The 14,752-nt window shown below is 35.9% G+C and overlaps 1 protein-coding gene across 1 annotated transcript in view; it reads left to right on the top strand.

The window, feature by feature from the left end:
- Cysltr1 (cysteinyl leukotriene receptor 1) overlaps window positions 1–13,512 on the top strand; it is a 28,242-nt gene extending 14,730 nt beyond the window's left edge. Inside the window, exons 2-3 of the mRNA XM_057759826.1 lie at window positions 7,748–7,833; window positions 10,435–13,512. Coding sequence (XP_057615809.1) covers window positions 10,461–11,483 — 1,023 coding nt within the window. The 5' untranslated portion in view covers window positions 7,748–7,833; window positions 10,435–10,460 and the 3' untranslated portion in view covers window positions 11,484–13,512. The remainder of the gene's footprint in view (window positions 1–7,747; window positions 7,834–10,434) is intronic.
- Window positions 13,513–14,752: the final 1,240 nt, after the last annotated feature.

The raw sequence follows: 14,752 nt of genomic DNA, 5'->3' as shown, positions 1-14,752 counted from the left end.
GTAGATAAAAAAATATCAATTGAAAACAGGAAGCTCATTAAAAAAGAGTCTGTTTTGTCCTAGCCAACTACTCCTAGACATGGGGCCTGCTCTGGAGTATGGTTTATATCCAGTGGCATTCCATTAGAGAAAACTGCTTTCTCATTTATGACCAGGCATCAATTCCAAATAGCTTCTTGGATAAGGATGGGATTTTGTGTTCACCTCCCTTTCTCAGGGCTGGACCTTTTTCTGATTTAAAACTGTGAAGGTCCTGTGCATGCTGTCCCAGTCTCTTTGAGTTCATGTGTATTAGTCCTGTTCTGTCTGGAAGAAGCTATTTCCTTGGAGCCATCCACCACCACTGGCTCTTTACAGTCTTATAATCTCTTCTGCATAAATCCTTAAAACCTTCAGAAGAGGGGTTTGATAAAGACATCCTGTTTAAGGCTGAGTGTCCCAAAGTCTCTTACCCTCTGTCACTGTCCAGACTGTTAACTGTCATTCACTGGAATAAGTTTCTCTCCTGAGGATTAAGGAATGCCTTGATCTATGGGTATAAAAATATGCCATTAGGGATCATTTTATTGCTATGTTCCTTATGTCTCAGTCTATGATCATGTCTGGTCTTGGATTCTCATGCTATCCTGAAGCATGACACTATTTGGTTACTCTTTGAGTACGATTTGATGTTATGATAACATATTTATAGTTCTTTCAAAAGTTATCACTGAGTGAGACTTACACTCTTGCTAGAGGCTATCAAGAGATTCTGAGATAGGAGAAAGTATGATGAATAACTTTGCATTTCTAATTTCTAAGCAAGTTGAAGTTTGCATTCTATCCCTACCTACCTCCTTCCCTCCCTCCTTTCCCTTCTCTTTCTCCTCTCCCTCTCAGTTGCCCCCTCCTCTTCACTTTACTTCTCTCTTTTTCCTCTCTGTCCTTCCTTTTTCTTCCTATCCTCCTTCCCTTAATCAACACATTCTTGACTGGTACATATACTTGCTAGCAACCTTAAAAACATCACCTATCTCACTTAAGTTTTTCAGAAATCTAACCCTACCCACTACTTGAAAACATCCACATAACTTTCTTTCTTTTCTTTTATTCAAGATATGAATAGCACAGAGGTAGCTAGGGCTAACTCAGTTGCTGTATTATTCTTGGACCAATAATGCAACATTTCTGTACATGACAGGGCTGGCTTGCTGTGGTTTTTGTCCTGCCCAGTTTCCCACAGCTGTTTAGCCCCAAGGAAAATCACATAAAGATCTCTATTAGTTATAAAGCCTATTGGCCCATTAGGTCAGGATACTCATTAGCTCTTGTAGCTTATATTAACCCATTATTCTGATCTATTTTAGCCATGTGGCTCAGTACCTTTTTCAGTGGGGCAGATCACATCCTGCTGCTTTGGTGGTTTGGGCAGGAGTGGGAAGAATCAACTTCCTCCTTCCCAGAATTCTCCTGTTCTCATTACATCATTTCTACTTCCTGTCTGGTTTTCCCACCTATACTTCCTGCCTGGCCTAAACCCTGGGTTTTACTTGTTATGAACGTAAGATAGATAAGATATACTCTTTCCTAAATAGATTTGATTAAACTAGTCAGAATGCATAGATAGATACATAGGCACTTAGAAAGCATTTTCATTACTATGCCATATAGCTATACTGTGTTTATTGCTTTATTATTCAGGGGAGGGTTTTTTTAATTGATTTTTATTGAGCTCTACATTTTTATCTGCTCCCCTTCTGGCCTTCCCCCTCCTCTTCAACCCTCTCCCAATGTCCCCATGGTCCCAATTTCAGGAGATCTTGTCCTTTTCTACTTTCCATGTAGACTAGATCCATGTATATCTCTCTTAGGGTCCTCATTGTTGTCTAGGTTCTCTGGAATTGTTATTTGTGGGCTGCTTTTCTTTGTTTTATGTTTAGTTTTAAACCAAGCTAATTGGGTTGTCTGTATAAAACTGATTAATTTCTTGTTAATACTCTTTAGCACTTAGTATAAACTTGCCTTGAGACTATATGTATAAACATCATTCTAGAATAAAGCTAAATTTAGAGAGTCAATATCAAACCTTAGCCATTAAAAACTGAGCTTGATCTCAGTACATTTAGCAAAATTAAGCTAACAGTTTGGAATAATTTAGATAAGCCTCAACGGGCGTTTCATATTATTCTGTTTATGATTAGACCATAAGTTTTTAATTGTGTAGGCAAAGCCAATTCAGCCCAATGAATGTTAATTCAATTTATAACTTTCATGTGCCATTTATTTACATAGCCACGGGGCTAACTTCCAATTTACCCTATCCACTAAGAACAGCTAACTGGTTAAGTGTGCCTGAGAGACACGTTACTTATTTTGCCACCCTCAGGGACATACAGTTCAGCTTGCTTCTTCAGATCAACTGTGCTTCCCTCTTGGGTTCTTCAGTGGAATCCTATTACTTTTCTCAGTAGCTTCTTTCAGCACAGCAAAATCCCTGCCTTGGAACAAACTTTCAGCTATATTCTCAGGTTTTTCTATCATTTAGGCTCCTTTGTCATCTTTTTAAATGTTTATGTTTAATTACTTTAAAAATGATATTAAATATCATTATCAGATCGTCGGGGTGTGTTTTAGTAATTATCTTCCTCCTTATCTCCCTTCCCACTCCCTCGCTAATCCTAGCCCCTCCTTTTATCTTCCCCCAAGTCCCTTTTCTTCTTTGGTATCCCCTGTGTCATTTTGTGGATTCCCCTGTTTCTTCTTCATCACCAAATTTTATCCTCTTTTGATGTCCTTTTAGATTTTACTCAACTTATACTCATTGACACACACAGAGAGAAAGACAGAGACAGGGAGACACACAAAGAGATACAGAGACAAAGATATCCTTGTGTTTGGTTTTGTTACCTTATTTTTTCATAAGTGACAAACAGAATATCAGAAAGATTAAGCAACTTGCCCAAGATCACACAGCTAAGTACAAATGCAACTATGATCCAAATGTAGAACTTTTATCATTCAAAGGCTAGTATAGTTTGACCTCTATATCTATTTTTCTTACCTACTTAGAAAATTAATTGAGGTTTGTTTTCTATTTTCTTGAAAACATAGTGGTTTGTTGTATCTGTAAAAAGTAGTTATACTTACCAGCCAAGGAGGAGGGCTAGACACATCCATTGTACTCCCGATGTGCTGACCCTTGTGATTTCCCCAATGCGAGAAACTCAACTACAGAATTTGTGATAGTGGGCAACTGTGTTGCCACTCTTCCCAGTTAGTATAGAAAAGAACAGTCTTCCTTCATAAAACAAGGAACTTATTATAAATAATACTATAGAATATAACTAAAAACCTCCATTGGCAAAAGGAAGGATAACTAAAAGACAGTAACTACTTGAAATAGAGCAAAATTCAGCCTTAGAAAAGAAGGAACTTTATATGGCATGGGTGGATACTGAGGGCATTATGTGAAGTAAAGTAAGCTAGCCACAGAAAGATAAAAACTGCATCATTTCACTTACACAATTTGCGTAAAACAGTTGCATTCACAAAATAGAAAAGCAAAAGGCAGTTGTCAGGAAATGAAGTACAAGAAGCTAATAGTCAACAAACATGCTGTTTCAATCAAGCAAGATGAACACATTACAACATAGTCATTTTTTGGAAACACAAAATCATTTATTTTTATTGTATTTATTTCATCAAAAATAGCTTTGCTTTCTTACAAGAAACATTTTCAAAGGTTGTCAGATCCAACTGACAAGTGCAGAGATGGCAGAAGCCACTGTGCTGAGCATAGTGAACTGAGAGCAAGTTTGCTTGCTTCTAAGCAATTTGAACTCAAAAATTACCTATAAAAATGACCTAATTCTGCACTTTGGATCCCAGAAAATTAAAAAATTTTCCAGAAATACACAGGAAATAACAGTTGTCTTAAGTGAAATGTGGAATATTTACATCACTGATTCTACTTAGTTTAAATAAAACAAAGTTAAAAACATTTTATACTTGGGAAGAAAATGATTTGTTTATTTAGGCTTTTAAGGCCCAAGAACAAATATTGTCCACATTCAGGAAAAGTCATACTTTCCCAGCAACCCAAGCTTCTTTCTTATAAACTGTGAAAAGTACATTTCAAGCAACTGCTAAGATCTATATGAATGGATAAATAATGAGTCATGGAATCCTAGAGCCATGTGATCAAGCAAGATGGGCACCTGATACAGGGGATGATAAAAAGGAACAAACAAAATAACTTCAGAGCTTAATGAACTTCAAAGCTAATTGTTTCTCCTTGTTTCGGCATTCTCAAATGTAAAACTGGGCTAACAGTGGCATGTACTTTACAGAATTATCTTCAAGTTTACAAAGTGAATGTATATAATTGTGTAGCATATTTTAGAAAGTTTGGTTTATAGAGATAACACTACCTGTATACAAGCATGTGTTATCAAAGCTATTTTCATACTATCAAAACCAGAAGTGTAACTTTAAAAGGGGTAAGCACAGAGAGGAGGATCGGTGAGCCCTGGCAAGCAGAGCAACTTTTAATCATAATTATCACCCAGTTTACAAAATAGCATCATATCTAGAACTATCTATTGTGCTGCCTTTAGAAAGTCTGAGCAAGCCATACATTCTAAACACAGCTAAAGTTGCAAACAATTTATGTCCGTGTTCTTTACTGCAGCTATAAATCACATATTACATGCTCTTGAGAAAATAATAGTCCTGATCTTTACAGATTTATTGAATGATAAATTAGAAGGGACTTTAGAGGTCGTAAAATCTAACCCTATTGTATTGCAAATAAGTAATGGTTTGACAGAGAGGAAGTGTTTTTTTCAAAGATCACTTAATTAATCACCCACTACAAACTGAGGTATGGTTCAGGTCTGCTGGCACCTAGTCCTTCAAATGTCCAATCATGGTTTTTCTCCATACTACAATTCTCTCTCATTTTGAACACACATAATAAAATGATACAGCAAATGGATTAACTCAAGTCTACCAATATTTAAAATGCACTATATACCAGGCCCAGCAGGAAATATAAAACTAATAAAATGTGCTTACTGCTGTTTTTGATAGTGGAACTTAAGTAAAAGTAATGAGAAGCATTATATTAAGTGACCACAGATGACTATGACAAAGTAATAAATAAAAGTCATTATAAAGGTACAATTATTATAAACGTAAAAACAATATGTCATATCACATCCATATTAGGGCAGAAAATATTAAATTGGGTTACGATGGTCAAGAACAACATTTTCTTTTACTAAAAATAGAAAACGCACCAGTGCCATTTAATGAAATATAGCAGCCTGGAGACTATATAGGTTAAAATAATATATAATTGATTTATATATACACATGTCTACAGATTTGTGTCACATCTAAAAACCTGTAAGCAAGTAAGTTGGGTCCTTGTGTTGTTATAATATTTCTGAGTTCTCTTATTTACTTTCTTAATTTATTCTCTTAATTTTTTAATGTATTCAAAGTCTAGCAAGCAAATAGTCCCTTATAGGAAAATACCCTTTCCTCTGTAAGAATAAGGGCCCTATAAACTTTACTGACTGAACATGAGTCAAGTAAAATAATTGAATGATTTGAATAGGAATCACATATCCAAGCTGGCAAGTATTGTTCAGTGGGTGCACTTATACAAACAACTATCAGTACCCGAGTTCAAATCCCTTGTACCCATGTAAAAACCCAGGCATAGTCACACACACACACACACACACCTATAACCCCAGGACTGGGGGTAGATAGATAAAGACAGAGGATTACTTGAGGTTGCTGAGTCAGCTCAGTCAATAAGCCACATCCCCAGGTTCAGTCAGAGACCCTGCCTTAAGGGAATAAAAGCAAAAGCAGAGAGTGATAGAAGACACCTAATATATTCCTCTGACTCCTATGTATATACCACACATGGCATATGTATATACTACACACAGACACAGGCAAACACACACACACACACACACACACACACACACAGAGAGAGAGAGAGAGAGAGAGAGAGAGAGAGAGAGAGAGAGAGAGAGAGATTTATGAGGTTGCTGGTAGGATACATGCAATGGTAAGGGTCTGGGTTTTATACCCAGCACACACACATACACACAAAAATTGCATAATTATTCTTTTACTTCAACACCTCTCCTGCATGTGCTTAAAAATGACAATCCCTGATGCTGGCAGAAGTTGCTATCAGAAACAAGATTCTGCAAGTAAATTGAAAGGGAAAGAGGGGCAAGATGTTTGATCACTGAGTACTGAATGCCTGCTATATGCAAAGCAAAGAATTCAAAAGGAAATGGGATTGCCTCACAATTGTGAACTTGAAGAAAAAAAACGACACTATGTCCTAGACAATATGACACTTACTCATTTGTGCATATAGATTATAATTGCACAACCACCACAAAGACGAGTAGCTGCTTAGTATGCTAAATTTGAAAGATTACACTTCTCACATATGCATTTTATGAATTCATAAGCTTTCTTTTTGTTGCAGTCTAAGGAGAAACTCTGGTTTTTTTAAATGAAAATTTATGACAGTGCCGAAATTTTCTTTCTAGGTTAGATGAACAGAATGACATAACTTCATAATCAGAAATATTTTATACATTTAACATTCATTTAGTGAATCTTTATAGTCAGTGTGTTAAGACATGGGCGAAGCAAATAAAAAAACAGTTACTGCCTGATTAACAAAATTTAAGAGTCAACTTGAGCAATTATCAATCAGCAACAGACACTTGACCAGACTATAGCAGGTTCCGAAGGTTGACTCCTTACCTGGAGAAAGAAGGACAATGGAAGAAGGAGAAGATATTAGAAATACCCCAAAAGAAATGGTGAACACATTTTATATCTTTGAAGTTCCTTTATTTTCTCTTTTTACTTCCATTTCTTTGTCAGAAGATTTCCTTTGGAAAGTTCCAGCCTGCATCTACTTTACAAAATAAACTGGAAGAAGGTGTTTATTTTATTAACACTGGGACCACACATAAAGAAAAAGTGGCAGTCTCTGGGGAATCTTTCTGGTACACAAGAATGAGGGTCACCATAACACAACAAAAATTGAGAAGTGTCAGGTTGCTACTGCCTCAGGAAAGCCTTTCTGTATTCATTTCTAACATATGTATTGTATCTGTTTGATTTACAACAGTAATTTTTTGAAAGGACACACACACCTTAAAGTTTAAGTATCCAAACTTCTAAAACTATTGCTCTCCAGAAGTATATGTGTGAAATTAGTGACCAAAGCCAAGTACTCTTTTGAGTCTTTTGAGTCTGGGGATCTAGTTCAATCCCCATTATCCATTCTTCTTTTAAACAAAATTGTGCTCCAAGCAAATTAAGAAAATCTTGTTTAATATTCTAATTCCTATTCCTAGAAAACTAAGTTCTTGGATGAGATTTCCCAAATTATTTCCTATTTAAGCTTTATAATTAAATATATAGAGAAAAATATCATTTCCTGGAAAAAATATTTTAAAATGTTATGTTCATCTTTGGACGCAAACATCTGTGACCACTCATGGTCCCTATTCCAAGTCTCCCTCCCCTTGGGAATGTAAAAAGATGAAGGGAAAGCAAGGAGGCATGGAAGCCAATGGGCAGCCCTAAATCTGTCAGTATAGCTTTGATGTGCCATCACACTCTGGACCTGCACTTAAGGCTGCTAAGTTCCCATGACCCTTCCGGGCTGCTCCTGAGGTCACTAACTCTTTTCTGTAATTTATGATTTCAGCTTGAGCGTACTCTGACGTTACAACGTAAGAACAGGGGCTACAATAAGAAGGAAACTTTGTGGAGGTACTACGGTGCCAGAAAGAGGTAAGGCTCCGGTTTCAGAATGAACTGTTTCTTCAATGTGTAATTTTCTTAAGGAAGTTGTGTTTCTCATCATCTGTACTGAAATAAAGTCGGCACCATTTGTGCTTACTGCTTCCTTTCATTAATCAATCCGTGATTCATTTGCTTTGTGTTAAAGTGACTTTTACTAGACTTACTACAACCTCACCAAACAACTGAGTTATTACTCCTCAGCACCCACTTCCTTTCCCAACTGTGAGCTGTTTGAAGGCAGGACAGGCTTCCAAAGGAATTCTCAGTGTCCATCTCCTAGGGGTCACATCATTAGGAAAATCACAGTAAATTATGCAAAACCTAATTAAGTGTTGCACAGACATTTTATGTCATTATATTTCAAATGGCTACTTTACACTAAGTGATTTCTACCCCTTTAAAATTTAGTCCTTGTTTGAAAATTCTATAATTTTCTTTTCATGGCTTAATATAAATAATTGGTTTCTGTGTAAATAAAGATTCAAACCCGAATACTGAAATTTATAAGGAAGTCCATTCTGTTTCAAAGAGCTCTGCTGGTTGTTAATGGAATTAGATAGCATTCATGTCTTTGTGTTCTTTTTCGTTGTTATTTATTAGCTCTATTTGGCATCTTTTGTTCAAGCAGCAGAGAACTTCAAATTTATTTGTAATGTGCAATGGATGAAGAAATATTTGTATGTCAACAGTATGGCTATTTTTAACCCTTAAAATTAAGCTTTATAATTTAGTTTCTTAGTACTTTAGGAAGCAGTTTGTTTACATCAGCATCTTTAGTCTCCAAAGTTGAAAAGACTTTAAATTATAGTGCCATGAAAGATCACTCTAAGTGGTTTCAAACGGATAATTATGCTTTCAAATGGTAAGGTTTCTATCATTCCAATTAACATTGAACATTTATGGACAAAGAAGATGAGTAACTGGTCCTGTATAAAGCGCTGCCTTATTTATCAACCAGAGTCCAGAAGAGAAGATGTGCAGGACAGACTGAAAATTCCCCAGGAGTTCTACAAGGATAGAACTTTCTTTGAAAGGACAATGAAAGAAGGCATAGTTAAGGAGGTGTTATTCAGTCTGAACAATGAAATAGGAAGGACATGAGATGGTAGATGTGGTTTGGATTTGGTCTGTCTACTGCTTTTGAGCCAAGGTCTCCCTATGTGGCCCAGGCTGATTCCAAATACATCATCTTCCTTCCTCAGCTTTCCCAGTGTGGGGATTACAGAAATGTACCAAGGTAGGCTTGAGACAGAGCTGTTAACCTACTTTCTAGTGGAAGTCAGTTCACAGTATATACAGATATCAAATCATCATTCATGAAGTGATTAGTAATTATTTCATGGCAACAATATAAGATCTGCTGTATATCATATTATAGAAACATATTTAAAAGCATGCTACATTGATTTCTAAAATGTTGTGAATAAAACTAAAAGGGGAAAAGCTATATCAAAAATCTCAATAGCACCATCTAGTGCCTCATGACATAAAATGGCTCAGTTTGCCTAAAATGGTATCAACAAAAATGTTAGGATTAATTTGGGGAAGTTTCCCTTCCTTTACCTGAATTCAGGAAACCAATACAAAAAGAAACCTGGAGCACAAATTGAAAACTAATGCTGTCGTTAGAAATGGTGGGCTGGTTTTTCTCTATAACCTTAGAATTATCCCTCTTTATTTTTAAAAATCTTATAACAATAGTCCTTGTTGAAAGTGGCATTTTAAAGGCTAGAAAAATATAAATAGCTGGAATGGCAAGATGGATGCTGACACATGAAGAACAGATGAAACTGTTCCTGGCTGGAAGCCTGGCAAGTTCTATCCCACCTGCAACAATCACCAGAGCTGTCTGCTTCCATATTCCTGCTATGTTGACAGGATCCATCCTATTCCACACTAGCAGTTCTTCAACTCTTAAGCATTCTCCGAGATACCTTGTTTACCAGGGAGTGAGAGATAAAGAAAAGTCAACAAATCAATAAGAGACTAGGTATTAAACTGCTATCACACACCCATATATGTAAAACGAGTATATTTAAAGCTTTTTCTCAACGTAAAAAATCATAAATTCATTCAAGGGCAATTTTATGGAATAGTACTGGAGCAGTACAATCTACAATATGAGGGAGATATTTTACTTAGGTATTGGGAATTAAGAAGACTTCTTTTAGGAAAACATAGATGAGAAAAGAGGAAAAAAGTTTTCTTCAGGTCTGGAGTACCCAGACCTTCCTCCTGGGGGCAAAGTTCAAGTGACTCTCTCCTCATTACCTGACAACAATTGCTTCCAGCTGTGGTGGGTGTGCATGTGAGCAGCACTAATTGGAGTCAGTGGGTTATTTTTTAAAAGGAGAGAAAGAGAGAAGATGAAATTGGAAGGGAGACACGCTGAGAGAGTTTGGATGGCAAGGCAGAGGCTGGGCATGATCAAAATACACATTGTGTATATGTATGAAATTTTCAAAAAATAATAAAAATCTATTTAATATTTTAATTACATATAAAATTATAGTGTCACTGTGAAATTAATTAGTGTGCACTATGATTTGAAAAGCTAGTTTATTGACAAGATCTTTTCATATGTTGTAGGCACCAAGTAGACATTCCTGGAGAACATGGATGAAGCTGAAAATCTGACAATATCTTCTGTCAGTAATAACACATGCCACGACACGATCGACGACTTCCGCAATCAAGTGTACTCCACAATGTACTCTATGATCTCTGTTGTGGGTTTCTTTGGCAATAGCTTTGTGCTCTATGTCCTCATAAAAACGTATCATGAGAAATCAGCCTTCCAAGTATACATGATTAATCTAGCCATAGCAGATCTACTATGTGTTTGTACATTGCCTCTCCGTGTGGTCTATTATGTGCACAAAGGCAAGTGGTTCTTTGGTGACTTTTTGTGCCGCCTCACCACATATGCCTTGTATGTTAACCTCTATTGTAGCATCTTCTTTATGACAGCCATGAGCTTTTTCCGGTGTGTTGCTATTGTTTTTCCTGTCCAGAACATTAATTTGGTTACACAGAAAAAAGCCAGGTTTGTGTCTGTTGGAATTTGGATTTTTGTGATCTTGACTAGTTCTCCATTTTTAATGACCAAATCTTACCAAGATGAGAAAAACAATACTAAATGCTTTGAGCCCCCGCAGGATAATCAAACTAAAAAATATGTTTTGGTCTTGCACTATGTGTCATTATTTGTTGGCTTCATCATCCCTTTTGTCATCATAATTGTCTGTTACACAATGATCATTCTGACCTTACTAAAAAATTCAATGAAGAAAAATCTGCCAAGTCGTAGAAAGGCTATAGGAATGATTGTAGTTGTGACAGCTGCCTTTTTAATTAGCTTCATGCCATATCATATTCAACGAACTATCCACCTTTACTTTTTACACAGTGAAGCTAGACCCTGTGATTCTGTCTTAAGGATGCAGAAGTCAGTGGTCATAACCTTATCTCTAGCTGCATCCAATTGTTGCTTTGACCCTCTCCTATATTTCTTTTCAGGTGGAAACTTTAGGAGAAGACTATCTACATTTAGAAAGCATTCTTTTTCTAGTATGACTTACATACCCAAGAAGAAAGCTTCCTTGCCAGAGAAAGGAGAAGAAATATGTAAAGAATAATTCAAACCCATCTCCAGTGCAGAACAATACCAAGTATTTTCCTAAATTGCAATTTAAAATAGTTTCCCATTAATAATTTACAAATTATTAAATATATATCATTTATAAATCCTATCATTTGATATTTTAAGTGTTCAAAATTCAGTTTATCACTGTGACCTAAGCCATAGATTTTTTTTTACTATTCCCCAGAAGGTAGAAAATATTTGAGGCTCTGACCTATAAAACTGAATATGAAATCAAGATATTTTCTTTTTAAATAAAGGGCTAATAAAGGATATGAACTTGAATTTGAGCCCAGCTCATAAATATAGGTTTAAAATTAACAAATAGTCATCAGTCATCCTAACTTGTCCCTTTGCATGCCTGCCATCAGATGAGACCTGGAGATGACCCAGAGGCTACAGAAATGTAAGATCAGCCTATTTCTTTGTAGTACTGACTAGCGAGGTAAAGCAGGACCCTATCTTCCAGAAGAGAATGTTCAAGTACTAGAACAGACCAGTATTCAGCCAAATAACTCTACAGGCTCCATGCGATTTACAATCTGGAAACCAAGGAAGATAAATACGATAAAAAGCCAGCTTGTCTCCAATTCTCGTCTGTCCTTGCTTGACTCAAACCCCCAAAAGAGAATGGGGTTTTTCTCGCTTATTGAGGTTCCTATTATGAATTCAATCCTAACCCAAAATATTGGATTAATGAATAAACCAACTGACATTGCTACATATGAACAAAAACAATTAAAATTCATCTGAAGAAAAGGAAAGAGATCTACTTTTCTACAGGAGTTTTATTCTGATCAAAATTTACTATATAAGATAGAAGAAAATTTGAATAGCTATCATTTTCTTAAGAAGTGCACTTATGTATATGTATATAAATATATGTAATCTATCTTGTTCTATATTATGCATTTATAGTTAGTTAATTATGAAATTTATTGTTGTTTATACTGTCTGCTTTTTTATTGCATGTTGAAAGCAATATCATTTATTTGCAATGATTTTTATAGTAGAAGCTTTGTTCTTAAAACAAACCATTGGAAATAGCTTGGTTGTGACTAAAATATGATATTTATTGGCAAAGTTTTGCTGAGGTTCATTCTGTTCTTAACTCTGAGTTTCAAAAGTCACAATACCTCAGAATAAATAAACGATAATAGTGATGGAAAAAAGGAAAACCGTGAATGGAGTTCTGTTTTCATCTGCCACATGTGAGTCATTTCTATTTCACTTCTACAGCTTCACTCTTTTGGGAAATAAAAAAAGGACATAATGAAGAAAGACTCCTAGGGAACAGAAATAACTGGAACTCTGATGAACATTTCTGAAACCTGGTAGTACCTATTACTTTTGCTCTATATTATTTCCTTTTGCTTGAGACAAAAAATTAAATACATTTGTCATAAGAAAACAGGTCTCATTTTCTATGTTTCTGTTTTGGGGAAATCAGCATAGAACACCTGCATGCTAACCTAGTCTCTATTAATAGTTATGTAACTTTAAGCGAGACCTATAAACGCAGAACCTCAATTCCTCAACTGTAAAATGAGAATGATGCTTGTTTTGCCTTTCTTGTGAGAATTTTAAGGATTAAAATACAATTAGACATGCTAAAATTTTAAATCTGTTAAATCTCATAAACTAGAAAGATTAGCTCTCATTATACATTTAACTTTTTATTTCATTCATCAAGTATCACTTCTGTATCCTCAAAAGCATTTCTGATCTTAAGCAAATGTCTCCATTTTAGTTTTTAGAATAAACATATTTGGTTTTGTGTGTTCTTCTTAAACTGTAAGCTGGTTTTTCTTGGCTATAAGGGATGTACTCACTCATATTTGGTTTCTAGTCATAAATAAAGGACATTGAGACTATAATTCGTGATTCTAGAGAAGCTAAATAAGAAGGTGAATCCAAAGAAAAACATATAAGCATCCTCCTGAATATTAACCTTCATCAGGCGATGAAAGAAGACAGAGACAGAGACCAACATTGGAGCACTGGACTGAAGTGTCACGATCCAAAGGAGGAGCAGAAGGAGAGAGAGCACGAGCAAGGAACTCAGGACCGCGAGGGGTGCACCCACACACTAAGGCAATGGGGATGTTCTTTCGGGAACTCACCAAGGCCAGCTGGCCGGGGTCTGAAAAAGCATGGGACAAAACCGGTCTCGCTGAACATAATGGACAATGAGGACTACTGAGAACTGAAGAACAATGGCAATGGGTTCTTGATCCTATTGCACGTAATGGCTTTGTGGGAGCCTAGGTAGTTTGGATGCTCACCTTAATAGACCTGGATGGAGGTGGGTGGTCCTTGGACCTCCCACAGGGCAGGGAAACCTGCTTGCTCTTTGGGCTGAGGAGGGAGGAAGACTTGATTGGGGGAGGGGGGGAATGGGAGGTGGTGGCGGGGAAGAGGCAGAAATCTTTAATAATTAAATAAATTAATTAATTTAAAAAAAATAAAAAAAGGAAAAAAAGTAAAATGATTGTGCAATGATAATTTTAATTGGCCTTTAAAGGTAATAAATATATCTTTCAATAACTTTCTATTACTAAAACATCAGTGACCCCAAATGTAGAAAAAATAGATGCATGAAAAGTCAGATTAGTATCACAATAATATAAACTCAAGGGATACATTCTAGTAAACATCATCACACAAGCCAGTAGGAAAATATTCTATTCTGCTTCATGTGTATAACCTGGGTTTGATTGGCTTTGCCTGATACAAGGATAGAAAGGTGTTCTTTGACACATCCCAAAGCTCTCTGTTACTCTAGATAAAAACAAAAGACAAATCATTTCTCGATCTTTCAGCTAAGATCAAGTACAGAAACAAAAGATGATTCCTAACTGCTCCTTTATTTGTTCATTGTTTAGCTTTTCTCTGCATTATATAGTGCCCCTTTATATAATTCCGTCCATCATCCCTGCTAATGCATAAGAATATATTTCTATCGTAACTAAAACAGTATTACCTAAATTTTTTATTAAACAGATTTGTGTAATATACCTTCTCAAGCTATATTTAATGGGGAAGTGGTTGCAGGCTCCCACATCTAACCAAGACTCTATCTGCAAGTGAAATACACAGGCAAGGAAAAATCAGCTTTTCCAACGGGGTCTCACTTCATATATTACCAACTACTTAACATGTCTAGGAGTAGTTGATCAACTTAAACTTAATGACATTTTTGTAGACTTTTTGCCTCATTTTGCTTTGTTAGAGTATCTTTTGTCAGAATGGTCTTTTGCTTAT

Source organism: Chionomys nivalis, chromosome X (assembly GCF_950005125.1).
Source record: "Chionomys nivalis chromosome X, mChiNiv1.1, whole genome shotgun sequence".
In the NCBI taxonomy this organism is placed as follows: Eukaryota; Metazoa; Chordata; class Mammalia; order Rodentia; family Cricetidae; genus Chionomys; species Chionomys nivalis.
This window is presented reverse-complemented; position numbering and strand designations above follow the sequence as displayed.